Below are 10,217 nucleotides of genomic sequence, written 5' to 3' on the forward strand. Positions count from 1 at the left end.
TGTGGTGTAACCTCAGGCAGCTTTAGTCAGGTGTTAGAAGGCTCGTGTTGAGCTACAGCTTTTCACCTCTGATGATACTGTGAGTTTGAATACTTTTAGGAGCTGAAGGCCTTTCATGTGGCAGCCAAGTACCTTCACTGATCTGGAGCACACTCTGCACAGATCAAACTAGGAAATGACAGGATTGCCTTTTTTAACATCCACCTCCTGGATTAAGGTAAAGGCAAATGGTTTCCTACACACACACCCTGGAGCACTGGCATAGCAGTAGCTTTGTGTGGCACAAGCAGTCATGAGGCATAATTGTGAGCCGTGCGTGCTCTGCTCCTGCCAGGCACCCTAGTTCAGGGGCTTCTGCTGCTCATAGAGCCCAAATTTCTGTCTGTAATTAGCTCAGCAATTGTTTGTGCTAATTACGGGTAGTGTAAACACCCAGGAAGGGCATGGGGCAGGGCCAGCTGATGACGTAGCATTGAAATGAAGTTTTGCTTGTTCTAATGATTTGTGAAGACAGAAACTGTGCAAGAGATCTCAGTTACCTTTTAGTGAGATTTCACACCTATGGATTGGCACTGGTAGAGGCTGAGTTGTAACCAAACACGGTTCCATCATAGCTCTCAGGTAGCTCCAAGTCAAATTCCAAATTTAAGGACTTAAAAGTTCTTATTCTATTTTATTCAGGGTACCAAGATAATTGGTGCAGGTTAACCAGGCTAAAACCAGACTGTTTGGGTAGGCATTAATCCCGTTTACATACTGTGGAAGCCACTAACTGAAGGCTGAACAACCTTGTCCATGTACATTTCCAAGACACAGGGCAGTGCTTGTGCAAGGTTGTCCCACTGAGTGTATTATTTAAAGAAAGGCTTCACCTCAGCCAATTCCAGTCCCTCCAAGGGAAGGGGGATTGCCATGTTCCAAGGGTACAGCTTGAGGTTAGAGCTAGTGTGGAATCTAAAGCAGGAAGAAAATAATGGAGGAGCACCCATACTGCAGTTTAAAACGATGGAAAATGCTAAAAGAAAGCAGTCCTTGTGCAGCAGGAGAGGCTGCTGAGCAGCTCTCACTGACACCCTTGTTTGTGTAATATTTGTGTGTGTGTGTGTGTCTATTTATTATATATATTCTGTAATAAACCTTTCCTGAGGCATGGAGAAAAATGGGAAGGCTCATTCTGAAATTCTAACTGCTTCTAGTTGGATTTTAGAGGGCAAGGATGCCCCAGATCTAGTTCTTGGCTATATTTAATTACTGGCCCGCTTCACATGCACGTGTGCGGCATTTTGGAGGCAGTACTACAGCTAGTACTCCCTGTGCAGGCTCTGAGCCAGAAAGGCGCCGTATTTGCTCCAGTGGTGACAGGACGAACCAGGGTACCCAGCAGCTTAGTGTTGTACTTCCTGTCGTTATATTCCCAGGGGAATACCTCCACGTGTTTAGAGCTAATACGTTTTGTGTTTTTTTTCCAGCCTTGCTACGAAACAGTGAAAATATGGCTCCAGGAAAACCTACTAGCAGTGGGAATCTTTGCATTGTGCACAGCTCTGGTGCAGGTAAACTTTAATACTTATTTTCAAATCCTAAGTAATCACAACTAAATGTTAATAAATATTCTGCCTAAGCCTAATTTAATAATTTCATATTTTGCATGATATTGGACTAAAATTCAGAGATTTAAGTGTCTCCCATGTTTTCATTCTGTTAAAATACTGTGTAGAGGGTAGAGAACTAGGAATACTGCACACATTTTCTGTGTCACGATGCACTGCAAAGAGCAGGCACCTTACCATGTGATTTATCGATCACACTGAACGCAGTGACGAGGCAGAATCCTAGTCATTGTAGGGTGAATTGCCTTTTAGAGTACCTGTATTTGTTCAGTAATTTTCCAGAGAGGCCAATCAGATTAAGTTAAATATCTAATTTTGAGCTGGCCTAAAGGTAGCTTAAGTCTTCAATTCCATCCTAAGTCCTAGGGCAAGTTCTAAGTTTAGGTGTTGCTCCCAGAATTCAACCTCGCAGATAAAACTGTTTTTTGCCATTAATTTCTTTGAAAGTAGGTAGGCCGGTCTGGTAGAGAGCTGCTGCTAAGGTTGTGACTCGCAGTTATTTCCAGTGTAACTTTGGTCCAGAGGAAGGTCAGCCGTCAGTGCAGTGGATTGTTTCTTTCTCTTAAGTATATGTATTTTTAATCCAGCTGGTGGCAAGGCTGGCCCCAGTGCAGCCACAGCAGTACAGCCCTCAGCCTGAGGATACAAAGGGAAAGCTGCACCAGGGCTCAGGCGGTTTCAGCTCTAGGTCAGCCCTCTGCTTAAGGCCTGGAGGTGCACTCCTGAAAACAGTAACACAGAGTGTTAGTGTCCAGTTCCTGCCTCTCTCTCACTGGCAACACAAAAGCAGAAAGGATGGCATAGCTAAGCTAATGCTGTATGACTCCAAATTAACCCGTGGCTTTAAATTTTGCATGGTATACTGCTGGCAGCAGCAAGAGAGAGACTGAGATCACAGTTCAGTTTTTACACTTGTTAGTGTTGGGTTAGGCAGAATAACATGCATCTTACTTTCTTGTAAGTCATGGCTGCAATTTACCAGCGCAAATGCCTGACTCCTTAAAGCCCAAATTCAGTAGAGTTTTATGTTTGCTAGTATTTTAAGCTGATATGCTTAGGAAATAGGTAAGTGTAACAAGATCAAATGGCAGTATACCAAGATTTGGTTATTAATCTGTTATCACATTTAAAAAACAGCTTTTGAGCATCTATGCAGCATTTAGGGAGTCTTTAAAAAATACATTGAATGCCCAGTAGACCACGGCAGTGTCCTTCCCACAGGCCCTGATGACGTTCAGGGTATTGAAGAGCAAACACTAGCTTTCTGACAAACAGGAGTAGCTAATTTCCAATGGGAGCAAACATTCCAGACAACTTTAAAATGCTGATTAATATTGCTAGTAAATGCTGTGAAATACCGAGAAAATAGCTCAGCATACAAACACTTCTGTCAGGGTCTGCCCCTAGCTGTACTATGTGATTGAATCTAATTGATGATGAAAGACTTCATCTACTGTCACCTAAAATGAATTAGGCTCCCTCCGTTGTTGCTGTTATGATGTTGATCTGGCCCTAAATGTGTGATAGTTCTTGTTTGTCACATTAGTGATTTGATAGTTAGAATCACACCACGACACAACTTGAAGGACATACAGCAGATGTGGCAGGAGAATCTTCTTCAGCCATGCATGCTAGATAGAAGTTGTAAAACAGATTCACCACCAAAATAAAACCACCACGGTTTTATTACACAACTGTCTCAGAAGGAATTCCTTTATTAGGAAACAGAAGGCAGCATTGTAGGGCTACTTCTAAAAGGCATATGTTTATTGTAAGACAGCAGACTAAAGCCTCACTGCTTTATTTCACTCTAGAAGAATGAGAAAGGAGACAGATATATAACATTTTTTTTTCCTTTATTTATGAATTAGCATGTCTTACTCATGTTCTTTCAAAAATAGATATCAGTAGAAATTACCATTTATATAAACAGTACCAGTTACGTGGTCAAATTAGGTGCTTAAAATAGAATTCACAAACAGAGAAATTCTACCTGGCAAATCCTTATCCCAGTGAAGATGTTTACAGCAGAGTTGCAAAAGACCAGCACAACCACTCAGTACATTCACGTAAGTACTTCAGATGGAAGGGAAATGGGACTCTTCCTCTGCCCCTTTTCTGAGGAATTGAGCTACCCGAGGTCAGCAGTCAGGCTGGGAGCAGGACCACCACCTCCACCTGCTGCTTCTCTCGAACAGCTTGAGCAGGAGAGACACTTACATTGCTGATGAGCCACTGATGATTATGATTAATGCATGGACAGTCTCCAGTGATTCCCCCAGAGGGACCTGTGCACACATACGCTTTGAAAAGTAAAGTACAGTAAAGTAAACCACAGTATCCTTTGGGTCAGGGATGAAACTGATTGTCTTCCAAAGCAACAGCTACAGAGATAACCACAGCCCCACAGCTGAGCAAGTTGCTACCATAAAATATTTTTGAGCAAAAGACATCCAAACATTTATTTTCGATACACCTCTTCCCCCAGTATCTGGATGCTGCTTTTCACGGAGAAATCAACTCTCCTGTGCTCTCATTGTGCGTTCTGTAAAACAGCAATACAGGTAAGGACAAAAGGGCACACAGACTAGGAACAGGAACAAGAACAGGAGCTGGCAGGAAAAGCAGTATGTGATGCGTCTTCCTGTGTGGGAACAAAACCAGTGTAAGCATGCTTTTCTTTTTTCATTTGTTTCAATAAATAGGGTTTCTTTGACTTACTGAAAAATGGTTGTTTGCTTTTTTTCTCTTAGATTCTTGGACTCACCTTTGCAATGACCATGTATTGTCAGGTAGTCAAGGCAGACACCTACTGTGCATAGATACCATTCCCAATCTTTCTGCTTCTCCTCCAAAGGACACAGGAGAAATCTCCTTCATGCTCATTCATCTGACCTTCCCCCCCCTCTTTGTACTATAAACTGTGTATAATGCTATCTTTCTGAAGATTTTGTGAATCACTCCATTTTACTGAAGGAGGAAGAAAAGAAAGTCAGTACTTGAACTGGCACAGGTAAGAAGCAGCCTTGGCTTTAAACAGAAGAAAACCTCCCAACAGCGACGGTTCCTTTTCTAGGGCCTGTGGAAGGCAAAGGAAGCTGCAAACAAGGGGCTGATCTGCAAACCCATGTTAAGAAAAGATTGCACTGGTGCAACCTCTGTGAAACCTGCCAGGTTGCTTTCCAGCGTTTCAGAGTCTGGAGGAGAGGGCGTAGAAAATACGTATTCTTCAGCATGGAAAGAAGGTACAGAGTACTAGCACTGAATGCAATTGTAATTTCACTACAGTTTGCACACAGATAAAATGTCAAGAGCAACCAGCCTTTCCTCCAAGTGTCTCAAGATGATTTTGTAGCCAGGAGAGGATCATCTTCAGAAATGCTATTTTAAAGGAGTATTTTTAATTTCATGTGCTGCAAAGTCAGGCTTTTAATCAGAATCTGTACAGTGAGATCTGGCTGTTAAGGGAAAACAATATTGGACACTGTCTCACTTATTAATTGCCAGTGGCATATAGGTGATAGTTGACTATGTAATACATATTACGTTCATATACACATATTGTTCTGAAAAGGAGGTGAAAATAACCAGCATCTAACCTCAGAAAGAGGGAACCTTTCTATCCCATTTTACATTCCAACTGAAATAACCAAGTACTATTTCTTGTAGGAGGCACTATCACTTATACCTCTGGGAAACAAGTAATTACTTTCAGCTGTATCTTCATTTCAGTAAACAACTTGTGAGTGGGCTCCTCTGTCATTCTACTATGATTTTTTTTTTTTTATCATCTCTGTTTCAAGTTAGTCTGCCAAAAAAATATCACTCATTTCCACACTTGAAGATTTGTACAATGCTGTCAGCTGTTTCTTCCCTCAATGTCACCATTTCATTAATTTACTCTAGAATATCATTGTCTGCAGGTATGATAGAGTTTGCCTTGCTAAGGAAAAATCTTTGCACATTGCTCATCTTTCCAAGAGTTATTAAGACTTCAGATGTTTTTATGCTTGGCAGTTTTTTCCAGCTGTGTGCTTACAACAGCCAAGGCACATCAGCATTTGTTAGAAATCGAGTCACCTCTCAGTTCTGCTTTTCGCAGCCATCTCCCTCCTACTGGTTTCAAAGGCTGATGGCTAGAACATGCCCCACACTTCCTGGAATTTGCAGAAATCAAAGTTAGTACTTTCCTTCTGCCAGGAAGCAGCCACCAGTTGTCTGATTCTCCACCCTACATCAGTAACTGAAGTAATTTATGTAGTACCTTTCTGCATGAACCTTCCAGAATCTACGAATCTCATCCCTACTGCTCAAACAAACTGCCAACAATTCCCCATCAGCAAGCAGCCCCAGGTAATGTACACGTGGCAGGGAGAGGCTGAAGCACCCTGGGGAAGGGAGACAGCAGCGAACAGGCCAGCAGAGCAATGCAGCTGGCCTGCTCCCCACAGCAGCCTTTTGAGGACCTCAGCTACAGCCAGCAGCCTGGGGAGACATCCTCAGTGCCCTGTTTTCACAGAAAGCCCTGTGCAGCCATTCTTACTGGGTCAGGCCAGAAACACCTCTAGTGCTTACAACAGCATGTCCCGGCCACAAGTGAATTTTGCTTACCCTAATTTAAAGGCAATTTCCAGCAGTAAAGCTGGCCTTACCACCCCACGGCCTGTTAGAGTCTCTCCTTAACACCAGTCAGTAACCCCCCTGCTCTGGGCCTGCAATGCTCACTTTGCCCATTTTACACATCAATCCCCGTAGCACGGGGCATCTAATTGTGCAAGCTAAGTTCAAAGTAACGTGTTACTTGTGTGCATTTTGTGCAGCTTCCCAATCATTCGCTCTCCCAGCAACCTCACCACCACTAAAGAACTTCATTGCCATGCCAACAAACCTCAGACGTTAATGGACTTCAACCCATGACAGAGGTTAAACTGAGCGAGTAGCCCACAATACACAGGTGACCTGTGCCTTGAGCAGGAGACTTACTTACACTCAGTGTTGTAATCACCACGGTCTCGATGCTCTCTGCTCCTTGAGCCCAGGGTAACCCCTCAACAATCCTGCTCTTGGAGAGATGGGAGAAGTTTGTTCCTTCCTCTCTCCACGTTTCTTACCTGCACAGAAACAATTCCAGGTTAGCGGTACTGTTAGTGCGAGTTTTTGCCACGCTTCATGGTGTGTACTCACAGGTGCTCCTGCTGACAGCTCTGCATTTCTCCCACTGAAAAGCTGTGTAGCAGAACGATGAACACAACTGTAAAATATTGACTTTTAAGAAAGACAAAAGGTAGACAAGTCTATTCATAGTGATCCCTGCCATTAAAAACTAACAGCACACCTGATGGCTTTAGCGAGGAGAGCAAACCATTGTGCAGCAGAATTCCCACATGGGGCAACTCTCATCAGTTTGCCTGGTGGTGGTGAAGGGAGAAGACAGAGTACAACCCTCATCTGTGAGTATCCCAGTAACACACACTGAACCCTTAGAGCAGGCTGCCAGACTTCAGCTACACCTACAGAATAATAATAATAAAAGAAACCAATACAGATGAGACATCACACATTCTGGTTCTCTCTAATCATTCGCCACAGTTTGGGCATCCTTAAAAGATAAACAGCCTCGGTTTTTAAAAATACGATCTAGAGGCAGTATGAGCAACGCTCACTTTGTGAATCCCAGTTACTGCAACAGCACCATTCAGCAACAACTACTGAAGAGAAAAAACACACTGCCAACAGAAATGCTAGTGCAACTTACTGATAGTTTGCACTGGACCGTTTTCTATATTTGATGTTAGTAACTCTCTTTACACAAGCCAAACAGATGTTACGGTGCTTAAAGCATTACCAGCACAATCCAGTTTCAAATCTCTGAACGTATTGAATATAACAAGAATCAGCTTTAACATATTTTCTTTCTAAAAGCATTGCATCTTTCTCCCCTGAGGTCAGACTGTTTTGTGATGTTTAACAGCAACATTTTTTTCTAAGCAACAACAAAAAATAGTTCCATTTTACGCATAAAACTTGACATTGAACTGGTTGATTATAACCACCCCGCAGTACATTTAAAATGGTGCTCATACTCTATTTGTGCAGAGCACCACAGAAGTCATTCCAGTTGCTTCCATTAGCGTTTTTGTCACTTTTAGTAAGGCCTTTTAGATTACTTCCACTTATTTTTAAATGTGAAGGAAGACTCAACACATTTAAAGACAGAACCAAAGGTAACAAACAGAGTGAAGCAGAGAACTCCCAATTTATACCCATTGCTCTTTCTGCTTAATAACAAGATGTGAAAGCATAGGGCACACAGCTGGACCTACTGAATGCAGCAAGATCTGGATTTAGCTTTTAGATTCAGTCCAATATACTTCTGGCTTTTCATCTTCACAATTATAAGAATATACGTATTTAATAGAATGTGTTTTATTTTCCTGTACGGTAATTGTCAGCAGCAGCCAAATCTTACTGCTTGTACCATAGAATTATTTAGCTCTACGTATTATAGTGCACAATCACTGAAATTCACTCTAGTTTCTGTTCTGTGAACATTTCTTCACTCCTCCTCCTCCTCCTCAAGTAATATGAACTTGTAAAGGTTTATTCTTCCATTTAATAGCTACCATTTGAATGCAGCATTGTATGATCTATAATACGGAGAGGAGGGAAATGCACCGAAGTTGTAAAAACACATTACCTAGCATCAGTAATAGGGCCACTATGTGAATCCACCCACCCCCCTCACTTCTCACAAGCTAATTAAAAATTGGTTCTGTTTTTCGATGCATGTGGCTCCAGGCTGCTTCCTCCCATCTACAGACAGGACAGGAGGTTGTCAGCATGGACAGTTAATGCCCTGCACTTCACGCTTGGCCTCGTTACTGTGCTGTATGTGTGGCACCAAAGGTAAGCAGGGAAAAGAAAGCCGATTGCGGCATTTGTTTTAAAACCAGATGCTTTATTACCTTTGTCCACAAGAATACATGCTAAGTGTGAATGATCTTTGTAGACACTGAGTTAGGCAATTCACTGTAAGAAAACAAGTCAGGACTCGCCCTGGGAAATTTTGTTTGGATTCCATTATGAATTCTCTTAGAGCGTCACCTGTGTCTTACCGCAGTGGGCAGGTCTCCTCAGTTCCTTGGATTTTGTCACTGCAACTATGATGATACATTTTTGTGCATTCATATAAAGAACAAAATTTAAAATATACATTTTATTTTTAAAAAATTATTAAATATTCTTTAAAGTTTACAACAGAATGTCTTTTGTATTCTTTATAATGAACTACACAACAAGCTATACAGTGAGTATATACATACCCAAAGATGGGTGTGCAAGCATGCACACACACCCACACTATATGCAATAAAAAAAATACATAGCATACTTTTTGTCATTTCTCATTACCTATCTTTGATTTGATCTGTCCTTTCTTATTGGTTCTTTATTTTTTTGGTTTTGTTTTTTAAACTTGACCAGCTTACCCATTTCCAGGTAAATTTATACCCCTGTCTGTTTCCTCTTACAAGCAACCTGAAATTATGTACAGTCAATACAGGAAACATTTCAGAAAACGTTGGGGGGGGGGGGGGGGGGGATCATGTTTAGTAACATAACGAAAAACTGTACACCCAAAACCAACTGTTATGTTCAGAATGTGTTATTGGCAATTTTGAAAGAATCTGACTTCTCTTTTTCTGAGGTAGTTGCTCATATTCACGAAGTGTGTAAGAAAACTCAGAAAATTAATACTAAGACACCACATTAGGAACTCCTACTACATCAGATCAAAACCAGTCTGGTTAGCCAAGTACCTTGTCTGAAGCCTTGTCTAACACTGCCCTGTTCGATACAATTTATTGCACCCTCCAGGTCAAACAGCTTCAGGAGTGAAACTGCCTCTAAATTTGGTGCCTTCTGAACAACACAGACAGACAACTGGAAGTGTTAGGGGTCAACCATGGCCTGAAAGCAGAGAACCAGATTTAGGGGCTGTTGCAGGAAATCTCACAAAGGATAATCCAATCCTTTGGTGAAGTTTCTTCCAACTCCCTTAGGTCACTGGCAGGCTTGTATTCCTTGGAATTTCTTCATCCTGTTAAATGTGCCACTAGATGGTCTCATCAACCATATCTTTCCTTAATCCTTTTTCTGAATTCTGTGAAGATTTTCTACTTCAGTCTTATATTGTAGCAGTGAATTTCACAACTTCATCATGCCATATACATTAAAGAAACCACCCCTTCTTAAATGTATTTCAAACATTTTGCCTTTCAGTTTCATTTATTCACCATTGGCTCTAAATTTCTAAAATGCTAAGTTAACAAATGTTACAAAAGTTTATGGTCAGAGAGCAGCTCTATTTACCTTTACAGCCTAGTTTATTTTCCCACTAAAGCTTTAACCTGGGAAACGCTATTGGTTTTCAGGATCCCATTGTTTCAAAATTGGAAGTCTAGTCTACCTTCCCCAGCAGCCAGCCTAGCTCAGTTGTCTTTGCGTTTTGAACTACATGTTGGCACAGACAGAGGTGTTTCTATTTTAATCAACAACTAGCCCAGCATTTCAGCTGACATCCTCCTATTTTTTTCTGAAATGTACTTA

The 10,217-nt window shown here is 41.6% G+C and overlaps 1 protein-coding gene across 8 annotated transcripts in view; it reads left to right on the plus strand.

Annotated features, from left to right (window-relative positions):
- TSPAN4 (tetraspanin 4) overlaps nt 1-9,128 on the plus strand; it is a 400,378-nt gene extending 391,250 nt beyond the window's left edge. For all 8 annotated transcript variants that reach the window (XM_082761010.1, XM_082761011.1, XM_082761007.1 and 5 more), the window contains 2 exons: nt 1,470-1,553; nt 4,364-9,128. In XM_082761010.1, coding sequence (XP_082617136.1) covers nt 1,470-1,553; nt 4,364-4,432 — 153 coding nt within the window. In that variant the 3' untranslated portion in view covers nt 4,433-9,128. The remainder of the gene's footprint in view (nt 1-1,469; nt 1,554-4,363) is intronic.
- The last annotated feature ends 1,089 nt before the right edge of the window (nt 9,129-10,217 follow it).

Source organism: Aythya marila (assembly GCF_965140915.1).
Source record: "Aythya marila genome assembly, chromosome: 5".
In the NCBI taxonomy this organism is placed as follows: domain Eukaryota; kingdom Metazoa; phylum Chordata; class Aves; order Anseriformes; family Anatidae; genus Aythya; species Aythya marila.